The sequence below is a fragment of the Cetorhinus maximus genome, chromosome 21, assembly GCF_964194155.1.
Source record: "Cetorhinus maximus chromosome 21, sCetMax3.hap1.1, whole genome shotgun sequence".
Lineage (NCBI taxonomy): Eukaryota > Metazoa > Chordata > Chondrichthyes > Lamniformes > Cetorhinidae > Cetorhinus > Cetorhinus maximus.
The window spans coordinates 67,288,895-67,302,517 of NC_135899.1; the positions used below are offsets into that span (position 1 = coordinate 67,288,895).

General features: G+C 40.8%; 1 protein-coding gene across 1 annotated transcript in view; it reads left to right on the top strand.

The window, feature by feature from the left end:
- Window positions 1-1,584: 1,584 nt before the first annotated feature.
- The window catches only part of tfap2e (transcription factor AP-2 epsilon), an 80,863-nt gene continuing 68,824 nt past the window's right edge, over window positions 1,585-13,623 (top strand). Inside the window, exons 1-3 of the mRNA XM_078567068.1 lie at window positions 1,585-1,831; window positions 2,525-2,986; window positions 11,489-11,549. Coding sequence (XP_078423194.1) covers window positions 1,805-1,831; window positions 2,525-2,986; window positions 11,489-11,549 — 550 coding nt within the window. The 5' untranslated portion in view covers window positions 1,585-1,804. The remainder of the gene's footprint in view (window positions 1,832-2,524; window positions 2,987-11,488; window positions 11,550-13,623) is intronic.

The following is a 13,623-nucleotide window of genomic DNA, read 5'->3' on the forward strand; positions in this document are numbered from 1 at the left end:
CTCAGCCCCTATTTCTGTTGTACAGTCTTCGGTGTGTGTGCCTGTCTGTGTAGTGTGTGTGTCAGTGTGTTAGCGGCCATTTATAAGCTTTCCCATTCATTTGTCCGAATAAATTCTAACTGAAAAATAACTAGTGCAAAAATTCACAGCAAATGCCACAAACGAAGGACTCCACAGTAGCCAGCTAAATGAATGAGGAAAGAACATAAACACAGTTCTGGTGCTGGAGATTAGTCCAGTACTTCATTTGTTACACCTGTTAATTATCATCTTTGTTTCAATATCATTTAATTGGGAATTTAAGAAAGATTTTGCCAGCGCGCGTTTAACATTAAAATGGGGATGCTCCACATTTACCCACGCCGCTGCGTCTGAAACTTCTTTTTACAGATCGCAATCCTTTGGACTTGATTTGGAGAAAGAACCTCTGCGTCCGCATGTGTTAATGGAAAAAATAGAATGGGAGAGCAGGAAAGATAGAAAACATTGAGTACCAGAAAGGAAGTTAACAAAAGCTGTGCAAGGGGAGTACCACTCAAGACTTAAAATAAATACGTGGCTAGACTGTGTGGGCCTTGATGTTTACTCTTGAAAATAATTTGTTAAATGTCTATTATATTAAAATGGAAATTTGTCACCATTAAATCTAAAATTTTGGCATGTCGACCATAACACAGAAGCCCGAAGTGTCCAGTTACCTGTACCAACACACACACACAAGGGAGTTTATGAATATTTCATAGCCGTGCTCTGAATAATGTTTAATTTCAGTTAATTTTCACTTCTGCACTGAGAGCTATCACAATGGAACACTAAACAAAGATTAACTGCAATATTCTGTTCTTTTTTTGGGGCGGAGGCGAAGACGCTGGGGACGGAGCTGCAAAATTCGGGAAGAATTCAGCATCAACCGGACAGCTCTTCAGACTGGTTCAGAAAGAGCGAAGCCGCAAGCGACGCCAACTGCTCAGTGCATTCAAATTTAAAACAGGCCCTCGGGCAACTTCCTTGGACGGTAGAAAAGGTAGAAAAAGCCTATCGCCGCGGCTACTGCCGGCTTCCATCGTCCCGACTTCTCTCAAACTTTTAGCAAGTTGTCTTCATGCAAGGTTGGAGCAGAAGTCCGAACAGAAGTTTGTGTCGTTTTGTGTTTTTCTAAATACAAAGGCATTTTTTAAAGAGCATTTATTTTCTGTAAAATGTCAACGATTAATCTGCTTTTCGGCTGTGTTGTTTCTTTTTGCCCACTGTCCTTGGGCTTTGGACGATTTGCTCCCCAGCTCCAGTCACTTTGTGTCCGGCATGTGAGAAGCTGTGGAGTTGCTGATGGGCAGAGAGAGCGAACAGACAAGTTTTAATAAAATAAATGTGCAAAACGTGTTATATTGTCTCTGGCTTTTCTTTGTAAATGTCTCGTTTTGGTCCCTTCGCTATTTACTTTCCCTCCCAGATCAAGAGTTGTCCAATTTGACACAGGAAGTGCGCGTCCCCGGAGCCGAGCGTCGGGAACGCGCAGCGCTCGTTCACGCTCGGCTGATTAAAGATTTGCTGATATTTAATAGCAGAGAAAACCCGCGACTCAGTGAGAGAGACACACGGAGAGAGAGAGAGAGAAACTCGGACCCGATCCTAGCCTCAAACTCCTTTACTTTGGCTTCCTCGTCCAAACACATCCCCGACACACGGATCTTTATGGATTTTGGGCTCGTTTTCTCCTAATTCTGTGGAGTTTGTCCCGATCGAAACAAAAATAGAAACAAGAAACTGGGATTGTTTGGGATTTGGTGTCCCCTAGATCGCACAGATGTTGGTACACACATATGCTGCAATGGTGAGTACGGCAGAGAGGGGGAAACGGGCCGTTTAGATGGAATTGAAACTAAATTAATGGAATCGTGTGGGAAAGATGAGGATTTTCTTACCAAATAATATTTATTTGGTAAGATGGTTCACCTGGCTTGCATTGCTTTTCATCGCTTTCGTTATTTTAGCCAACTTTTCGATTTCACAATGGAGCGATGAACTGAAACTCGCACATGAGAAAACTTTAGTATATTGACACACACAAGGAAAAAACCAAAACCGGGAAGTGTGTGTGTGTGTGTGCGCGCGTGTTTGTGTGCAGGGGGTGGGGGTGTATTTGCTCCCCTGGGCTGGGGGGATTTGGTTTTATTTCCAGATATGTAGTCGATATATTTGCTCACAGCAACTTATGGTGGTGGGACAGGGGTTGGGGTGGCGGGGGGGGGGGGGAATGGGTGGAATACAGTTTTAGATCGAGGCAGAAGTCAGGCAGAAAAATAAAATTAAAATGATGGCACAGGGAACTAGAAAGCAAGAAACAACCAAGAATAAATAAAGTTTTTTTTTAACAATGAAGGATCAATTATATATATATATATACATGTATAAAGTGAAGTCAGATAATAAAATGGGAAGCGAATGATTGTTGTTTTGTCTCACTCGCTGTGTGTATGGTAGAGTTTTCGCTCCTATAACCGCCTTCCTTGATTGTCTTTTCCAGGATCGGCACGATGGAATGAACGGGAGCCACAGTGCCCGCCTCGCCCAGCTCGGCTCCATGAGCCAGGCTCCCTACTCCACGGCCCCGCCGCTCTCGCACACCCCTTCCTCGGACTTCCAGCCGCCTTATTTCCCGCCGCCCTACCAGCCCCTGCCCTACCCCCAGAGCCAGGAGCCGTACGCTCACGTCAACGACCCTTACTCCCTGGCCAGCCCCCTGCACCAGCCCCAGCAGCACCCGTGGCAACAGAGGCAGCGCCAGGAGGTGGTGGCTGAGCAGGGCATCCTGCACCAACCCCGAGGTCTGTCCCAGTTGTCAAGCCTCGACCACCGCCGGGATTACCACGGGATCCGGCGGCCTGATGTGCTGCTGCACTCCGGCCACGGCCTCGACTCTAACCATGGACTGGTGGACACGCTCGCTCTCCATGCCCTCAACCACCACGGACTGGACGATGTGCAGGTACGGAGTTCAATATAGTTAAGACTGTATATTAATTATATATATATACACATACCAGGAAAGGAAGCAATTCTTTCAGGAGAATTTAATAGTTTGGGGGAAAAAAAACGGCCCTGAGAAATATTAGAAAATTAAACTTATAAGTTATTCCTGACACTGTTACACGCGACAGTTTGTACAAATAAACTAAAATAGATAAATAAATAAATAAATTGGAGCACACATACTTGCTCAGTTTACAGTGAATTGCCCGGTTATGTGCTCGCCCCCGGTATCACTGCGTTGTCATTCAATGAGCACGGGAGAAGGCGCCTGTATTGTTTGCAAACGCTGACAACCGTGTTTATCGTAACTCAGCAATGCGATAAGATGACCTATTTTAACACAGTCGATTCCTCTCAATTTTTATGATATGAACATGTTGAGGAAAAACAACTACATTTCGCTTTACTTTTTGAATTAGGGCTCCCTGCCCGTATCCGAACATATTACGAGTTTTAGTTTCATTTTGCAAATATACATTCCAATCGATCTCTAAATAATCATCCGATTTGGCGAAAGGTAAATTTATCTATCCATTTCATTGTTAAATGATAAATATTTTCCAATTTAAGTCTACATAATTGAGATACTGTCTGAAGGGTAAGGCCATGAGTATGTAACATATGATGACGGGTCCTTGTACTTATGAATCATTTTGACCTATATACAGTGCTCCTGACAACAACAAGCTGGTTTGGAAAGAAAAGCGAAGTAAAGAGACATCTTAAACCAAGGGAAAGTGACAGTTTATTAATACAGCCGGTTCATTATTGTCACACTTCGGATTATGCGCTTTGTCCGGCTCTTTTTTCCTCTCGGTCCGTGTGAAGGATTTGTAGGTCTATTGGTTTGTGTTTAAATTGTGGCTGGGTGATCGTAACCCAATCTGACAAGTTCCACTGAACAGGGCTGGGTTTGGAAGCGGTATGACGATAAATCTGCAGCAGCTCCCGTAGCGTATACTATGCAGATTTACATTCATTTGGACGGGGCAAATGTGAGAACCGTGCTGCGGAGCTTCAGCCCGCGTTGTTTATTATTGTGACCTGCCTTTCTCGATGGATGCAGGGGTGCCGAGGTGCTCAAACGAAAGGGACAGCCCCACATGGCGCGTTATATCGTTTTTTTGTTGTTGAAACATCTGGTAATTGCAGTGTTATGGAAATATTTTGCACCTTCACTCTCGTTGATAAAGAAGCAGGCATTCCCACAATTAAAAATAAAACCACTTCTAGCATTCGGTTTCCGTCTTTGCTTTCAAGATAATCGTAGTCACACAAAAAAAAAGCAGTTTTTTTTATATATAAAAGCTGGGTCGTTTTAACATGGAGTTCTTCGCTTGAATTCACCCGGGGCTGGTGAGATGCCCCTAATAAAATAAAGCGCGATTGGAGTTGAACATATCACTGGGTGTTGTACGGTTGCTCCCTGTACTCCAGCACTGGCGGGATTTGTTAATCCTGGTCTCGGTGGATTGTTCCACTGAAATCTTTTTCTAATTATAGGCTTTGTAAACACTGTTCGCCTTATTAACTCCGTACTTTAGCGCTGTGCTAAATAAAAAAAAATAATAAAAAATTCAAATTTACAATGGCAAAACCAATACCGAGAGAATTCGTCCGCTATCGAAAAACTCAATTTAGTCATTAGATGAAAAGAGCGAGGGTCAACCTTAAAGTGGCCGCTTTACATGGATTGTGACTATAAAGGAAAACATGTCCACTGGCATCGACGACGCTTCCCTGGTTATAGATGCAATAATTCTCTGTAATCATTTTATAACCAGGTGCAAAGTGAGGTATAATAGGATTTTCCCTGGCTGGATCTGTTCAGTCTTTCCTACCCATTGTAAACTGTGCGCTGCGGTGATAGATTTGCTCACTGTTAATTGCGGGCTTTTGGTTCTGTCACTTACTGTAAAGTGTTCTTTGACTTCGCGGTCCCAGTGCCAGAGTTTGGCTTTTGTAACTCCTAATAAACATCAAAGAGATGCCGAGGAAACGAAAAGAGCTTTTTAAAAGTTTCAGAATCGGTGAACGTCGTGTATATTATAAATCCCGCAATCTAACCGTGCGCTTATTTTTAATTGCTTTTAACGTTTTCGAAAAAGCTACTGAAAATCTCACCCCGCCCCTGTCGCTCGAACACCACTTAATCCACCGCTCCCAGCAAAACCCTGGTATACTTAACTAAATTATATTGCATTTTCCATAACATGGACCAAGTATCAAGCCTGTGGAATTCTAATTAATAGTAAATGGGGTGGGATTAATAAACATTCATCTGTTTTGCGTGATTGAACAAATTTATTTCAGAAAGTCTGTTTAAAATAAATTGGAGATACAAATATATCATTTTTTTTACAACAAATCTAAATTTTGGTTGGATCCTATCAACACTTTCCCACTTAATTTAAAATCGCATTTAAGTTAGTTGGAATGTTGGCCGAATTAGCCAGTGGGAGATATGTCCTAAAAAGTGACATTTTCTCTTGAGAGGATTAGTTCTGTCGTCACTGTAACCCGATAGTTATATAACAATCGGACTTTTATAGAAGTGAGTTTTAATCACTGCACCGGTTAGCCTAGTTTGAGGATGTTTGGTACCAGAAGTATTATATCCGCAGGGTGAATTAGTATGCAATTCACATTGCATGAGTTTCAATGTAAGTTACCAACCAGGTGCGCGATTTAAAAGCGTAGGGAGCCTTTTACACGGTTCCACTAATCCAGGTGTCAGTTTAAGTGAGAGACGGACTGTCACCCGCGCACAGTACGTGACTCTGATAAATAATTATTTGAGAATGCTATAATAATAGCTCTTACTGTTTTCATTGTTTTTCCTTCCTTAAAACTGAAATTCCCACAGAATGTGGGCACATTGAGAGCTTGTTTGAGTTATAAAATTACCAGCTATCTGACCATTATCCTGATCCCAGCATAGCATGTAATGACGAATTGATGATGCTTTAATCAGAATTTAGATTCATAGTTCAGGCCCTAGTCTGAATATTTAAATAACAACTGCATTAAAATAAGCATCCTAAATATTCTCCAGTTTCCGAGGTGGTAACCAATTGAAGTTTTCCACCTCTGGCAACCAAAATATAGCCACGTAGAACCGGAGTGAGAACACTTCGTAAAACTCGTCAGATACAATGTATTTTGGGTAATAAAGGAAGTTTGATGACTTCCTGCTTTATGAACATTAGTCCTTAAAGAACTTGAGAACCCCGGGACATCTTGTAAATTATCAGAACAGATACAGCACAAACCACAAGCACCTGGAAAGTAAAGCTAATTGCGAAGAATCTGCGGAATGTTGGAACTTGGTTGGTTTTTACTAGTTTGCTACACAAAGGTGCTGCCTGTACAAGCCGAGAGACATGTTTGCAGACGGCATGGGACGACATTTTCATTTTGTTGAACTTCAATTCAATGCCACCTCCCGCTCCTAATGCCACACTTCTGCCAAAGTCATATTTCCTCCCCCACATTTCCCCAACATCACATTCTCTCAATATTACGCCCCTGATGTTACATTCTCCCCATTATCACATTGTGCCTAATGTCACAGTTCCCTATTGTCACATATTCCTCCTAATATCATATCCCCATAATGTCACATATCATATGCCCCCTAATATCATACCCCTATAATGTCATATCTCACCCATGCCATCTTCCTCCACTATCGTATTCCCCAATGTCCCCCTAAATGTTTCACCCCACCCCCCCATATTACCCCATGATGTCGCAGTCCACCTAATGTCATATTCTCTCAATATCATATTCCTCCAATATCACATTCCCCTAATGCCTCATTCCCCCGAATATCAGAGTCGCTCTAATATCACATTGTCCCTAATACCACTCCCACTAAAGTTCACCAGCAATATAACTGGGGAAACCCCGGAAAGGAAAGGACTCTGATTTTATCCTCTAAATATGATGGTTGGAAATCAATATTTGAAGTTTGTTTTACACTGTTTTCAAACATAGAAATGACTAAGACGCAATGTGTGTGTTAGAGAGTGTAACATGGAAAAAAAATAGGTGCATAATACTGGCAGTTAAATCAGATAGAGACCGAAGTAACAGCGGAAAGAGAACCATATCCATTAATGGATGCAGCCAGGTAGCCGTTTGCTTAACGGGAATACTTAGCAAACCAACCTGAACTACATCGATGCACTGTGTCTTGCTTGTTTTGAAATCATTACAATATGCAAAATTAGGAAAGCAAATTGCATGTGCGCGGCTGATATAATCGGCTTTTCGGTTATTCTTAGGTTTGGGGCAGCAAACTCGACCTGAGTAAAAGTTCTGTCTGATACCCTTATCCTTATCTAACGAATTATTTTGATACGAAACAGTGTCATCACTTATTTTTATTCATTCTTGGGAACTAGAAAACTGGCACAATTCTTTGAGGGCCTCAGTAACTTCTAGCTGAGTACAAATTGTAACTCTCCCGAATTTATTGTGTAGTAAAGGACTAGATTCACAGTGTAATTTATTCTCGTTAGCTTCTGTAATTATACTCGAAGATTAATTCAAATGCGCTGCGTTCTCAAAAGGCATAATTTAATTTATTGTACACCTCCGGGATAAAAGTTAATCTTACAAGTTGCATTTTTTGAAAAGTTGAAGTTCAGTTTGATTTTTAATTATCTTATTAGATTGGCATGTAACAAGATAAGCGTCTACGTATAATAAACGCAAATTCTATTTTTCAAAAAAAGAATTGGTAGATTAACTTATATCTGAAAAATGTAAACTACATTATATTTTGCCTCTTGTCTGTTGAGGATCTAACACATTTGAATTCATCCTGCGCCATGTTGTATTCTGCATACAAAAAGAATTGCAAAGAAGGAAATATATTTGATCTAGGCAAAATACAGATATCATCTGAAGGGCTCCCTCCATTAATGGCCTATATATTAATCTAGTCTCAGTCCACATTTGGTCTTATATCATGAGACCCACGCACGAAATGCCTGCTTTTATAATGCAGTGCAAATAGCAAAGGAGGGCTAGTCGAAATGTTCGGGGTTCAATTCCATCTTGTGTTACATATAAACTGGAGGTGAAATTACTTGGGATCTTCACATGTAGGCAGCAATGTAGCACCTGGAGCCACTGGAGTAGATGAATGCGGCAAGGGACTTACATTGAAAGAAGAGCTGGGGTCACTCTTGTTTCCAGGACAGATCAGTGTCCCCTATCACGAAACACCAATTTTCATTCCAACTTGGTCATGCCTATAGCTATCAAAATTCATGAGATTTGTAATTCCTTACAGTATATTCTCTTTCTGCGGAGTGGCGGGGAATAAGCGCTCCCAAACAAAATAATTAACATTAGTACTAAGAATGATCCAAATTACATGCACGACAATCACAATGGCGATCATTTCCCACGGTAAGCATTAAAGTGACGTGTTTGCACCCCTACTCCTGTAAAAGAGAGGCTAATAGCCCCAAATAGTGTCTGCCTAGTTATTTCATTACAGGCCAGCATAGCAAACTGCAGTCGGATCTCTTCTGTCAACGTGTTTAGATGTAAATAGGATTTCCTGTTGATGATGATTATTGTCGTATCACAGATGTTGTAGTTTAAATCCCAAAGTGACCATAAACAACCAGGACATATGGAGCTGATTCTGCTGCCTTATAACACAAATCTGTTTGCATGTCTCAATGTGGGCACTGTGTGGACAACTGCTTTAACCCTCTATGATACCCACTGCCCTTTGTAGCTTTTTAAATACCGATGGATTTCATACTGCATTAAACTGCGTGAGTTTGGGAAGGAAAATGCTGTATATGTTTTGTTCAGAACTGCTTTCTAAAGTGCAATGGACAGAACGATGCAGTCATTGATACACCAAATAAACGAGCCCAGTGTGGTTCGTTACATGTCGATTCAGGACTCGCGGATTGAAATCTCAAACAGTGCAAAAAACACCAGATTTTAATTCTGTTCACTTCTTCCTTTTTACATTACAAGTTCCGTCTCTCGCCTTTTTCTGAGGTAACAAGCAATCTTGTCGGTCAGATTTTCCATATTGGGATCTGAGAAAAAAAAGATTAAAAACGTTGTTTATGAGCGTGTACAGTTTAATTTTGATGAATTAATCATGAAATTACATTTGACTCTTGGATCGGCCTGCTACGTAATTAGAGTAAATGGATAGACACATGGGAACGTTATACTTGTTCAGAGTCACGGATTGGATCCAATTTACTTCATTATATATCAAAGTTTGATCCAGCAATGTGCTTTCTAATTGATAAGTGACGTCAGTTGTTCGGATTAAGCGTTTGCTCAGGTGTGAGTTTAAATCAAACTCCGCTTTATAAGTGTACAACTCAAATGCATGTCCTTAAATGTAAATAATGCTCAGTCCTGCCGCGGCAATCAGTAAGTTGCGGATCACTTTTCAGGCCATTTACTGGTTATTGTTACGTATAAATGAAAAATGCAGGTTCTCCTTTTTAAATTCCTGGGGTTAATTTCGTTCTAATTACTCTCTTTACAATTTTATTGGAATAGTGTCTGTAGCAATTAATTTGAATCCGACCCTGCCCTTGAATCCCTTCCCTCTCGCATTTAAAAACAATCATAAACCTTGTTGAATTTAAGGAGCCGAGAAACAAACCATTAGAAGAAACCTAGAAACCCAGGGGTCCGCATCCCTCAATAACTCGCGAGTTGTAATATTTGGGACCATGGTATCGCCTGTACCAATCACCGGCTTGATCCACGAAAAAATCTGTGACAGGACACACGGAAATTAATGAAGACCCCCTCCCAACAACACCGGTTTACATTGGTTTAACGTTGCCTATCCGGAATATCGTGTCCTTTCCCTATTTTGATAATATAGGTTTCTGTGTATGTAGCTAGATGTACACATATGCACACCTCCACTTTTCAACAACTACATTCATTTGATAGTGAAATGATGACACTCCCATTTGCAGCACTTACATTGACAAAACTGGATTATGTTTTACAAATAACGCCACACGCGGGGCTGACCGTAGAGAAAATTGCTTTTTCATTATGAGCCCCAGCCTTAATAAGTGTCGTTTTTTTTTGGCGGCCGCATATTTTGGAAGAAAGTAAAGAAACAGTGCTTCTTTGCAACTTGTTCGTTTGACTGGTGTTATTGAAAATGGGGTCTGTCAAAGTACTTTAATTATTTTCCCCAAACCCATAAAAAAAAGTACAGGATAGAATTAGACAGTTCCAAATTAGACCAGGACCAAAACGAGGAGACATAGCAGGGTTGCTTCTATCAGACTTGTTGAAACTTTCATTCCAGAATTTGTCTCATTCTTCCGGCGTGTGTTGAACAATTGTAGAATAAGACTAAAAGCAAAATACTGCGGATGCTGGAAATCTGAAACAAAAACAAAAATTGCTGGAAAAACTCAGCAGACCTGACAGCATCTGTGGAAAGGAAGGCAGAGTTAAAATAAGACAGAGTAGAATAAGACTTCTATTTAATCCCTGCGTAGAACCTAATTGTTTTGTGAAGGTTTCATTTGACTGTAACTTATCACTGAAACGAAACTACACACCTGTGTGCCAACCCTGACTTAGTTGATAGCGGCCTTTCCAATAGAAAGTTGAGTGGGACTTGAACACAAAAAGATCAAGACTGACATTCCAGTGCAATACTGAAGGAGTGCTACACTGTCGCAAATGCCCTCTTTCCGATGAGATGTTAAATCGAGGCCCTGCCTGCCCTCTCGGGTGGGCATTAAAGATCCCATGGCTCTATTCCAAAGAAGAACAGGAAAGATACCCTAGTCTTCTGGTCAATATTTAACAACACAAAAAAATCAGATTGGTCATGATCACATTGCTGTTGGTGGGATCTTACTGTTCGCAAATTGGTTGCTCTTTTTCCTACACTACAAAGTGACCGCACTTCAAAAAAAATCACCTCAATGGGTGTAAAGGGGTCTGTTCGTGAAAGGCGTTATACGAATGCACGTCTTTTTTCCTCTCTGGCATGAACTTTTTCAGTTTGTTTTATTGTCAGACGGTTCGGGTCTCTGCAAAACACACACACAGAAACAAAAATACATGGCGCATAGGTATTGGAAAATATTTGGGGGCTTGGAAAAAAGTTAATAAAGAAACTGACGCGACCAAGATGTAGGCGGATAATCTCTAGGGGGAACTTCAACGTGAGGCGCAAGTGCTAGTAAAGAGGAGACAGCGACAGAGATGGGAACCTGTGGGTTTCACTGCTTTCGGTGCGCCCTTCTCCCGAGTGTAAAATGTATTGAAACAGCATCAACTCGGAGGCAGAGGAACCAAGTGAATTCTACAGCGAGCTGCATGGTCAGTAGTTGAGAGAGGGACTGTTGTGTCTGTATTGAGGCTGTTAAATAAACGATCTAATCGTATCCTCTTTTTGCCTCCTCCCCCCCTTCAGGCCGTGGATGATAACGGCAGCCCTGGGATGAATATATTGGACCAGTCTGTAATTAAAAAAGGTAAACGACCTCTTCTGCTCTCATCAAGCTGTAATATGTTGGAACTAATTGCGCGCGCATTTGGCTTTTTTAAAGATATTATTAATATATTCTTATAAACGGAGTTTTGATCTGCAAAAAAAAACGTATTCGCTTATCCTACTGCCTAGGAATTCACATTCAGTCACCTACTGAAAATATGCATTATCTGAAGTCCATTTACAACCATTTAATGTCAACTAGTTAACTGTTTGCTATCTCACTGTTATCTGTACTGGTTATTTTATGATGTAGTGACATCAGGGACATGACAGTGTGATAAGCTGGATCTGGTCAAAACACATTTGGCAGAATACATCACAAAATACCCAGTAAACAGGAATCAGTGGAAGAACGTTTCTATTTTCCCAGCCAGAAGTATATTAAAGGTCAAGAATAAGCATGTTTTTTATGGTTTGGAAATGGAGTGACACATAAAACTATTCCGGCTACAGACGAAGCTTTGTTATACATGAGCAATCAATCACATTCCAAGAGCCCCAGTTGGTTTTATTTTTTGTACAAACTTATGGACTGATCAGAAATGATTGGCTACGCTGGCAATTACTCGCCAATAACATACTTGAGCTACTTGCAGTCCTGTTATGGAAAGCATTTGTGGATATCTAGATTTCTTGAATCCTTACTAAAACTGTCACAAAAGTATATAGTAGGAGCCAAATATGTTTCAAAAAGTAACTCGGATGATTCGCGAGTGAGACTGGGACTATGCCTGTACTTAGGATATAACAATTATCAAAAGCTTTCTGATACATTGGGTAGTCTGGCGATTTAAAATAAAACAAATGTCAGCACTATCATTTATTTTAAACAACTGGAACTTGGTGAGAAAGCTGCGAGAGCTATAAGACGGGCTGTTGTGAGTAAGAGTGAACAGTGTTAAAGTAGACCAACGTCGATACAATCGACTTTTTGGGAAATAGGGGGAGGGAGATCTGATGAGTGACCTTACTATGGAGCGAAATCGGAATAGTTAGCCCCAGAGCAGACTTCGAAACTAATACTTCCTGGGTGAAGGCTCACGAGACGTGCCTGAGAGATGTGATAAAGGCGCTAAAATAAATACCCGACCTTGCTTGGTTTAGCTAAAAACGTTAATTTTAAAAGGAGGCAGACATGTTATATTTGATAACACTGATCTAATCAACTTTTGCCCTCAATTTTGCTTAAAAAGCGTAAATTAAATCTATTTGTTTTTCCTAAAGATGTCCCGATACTCAGTGAGTTTCTTACGCACGGGGCAGTGAAGAGTTGATTGAATTCGTCTGTTCTTCATGTAATGTGTAACGGGTTTGTAGTGTGCATGATTAAATAGGGATTGTGTGTGAAAAAAAATACAGTCAGCGTAATTTATTGTGGGCCCTGTATTAAAATGATTACATTCTTAAATAAGAGCAACGAGTTCAATATTGCGATTCAAGGTGCGGTATGAGCCAATACTACACCGAGTGTTCATGTCTCTGCGAATCCCAAGCACCGAACTGCCAACTTAATCACTTCGGTACCAGACGTAACCAGATCGACAGTGAATTTAACTGGGAGAGAATGGCGTGCGCATCTTTGAGTTTCTTTCCCCCCTCCCCACCTCCGTTTGTTTTAAGTGTCCCATAACACAATTGAAGTTCAAGTAAACACCAGGTGCGAAAACAAGATCCGAGCACCGGTCCAAAACTGCGGTCAAATAATATCCCATCACTTCAGCAGCACCTAAACACTGGGCCAAAATTCTGCAAAATAACAAAAAAGCAAAAAAGCAAAATAACCTCAATGCAATTGCAATATTTCTGTCTAAACTATTTGCTCAACAGCCAACTTAAATCATCTCCAATCTTTTTCTTGTCAAATCTACTGAACAACAGAATAACTGCTACAGTGACGGGCTGAATGCTTTCCACGTTGAGTTTTGATTGGTTCTTGAGTCATCAGCGTTTTGCCTCGTGTCATATGGTTCTATTTAGCTTATATGTCATATACGTTTTAAAGTACATTTCGAAAGTTTATACACATTGAGCACCTGTTTAAATACATTGCACAA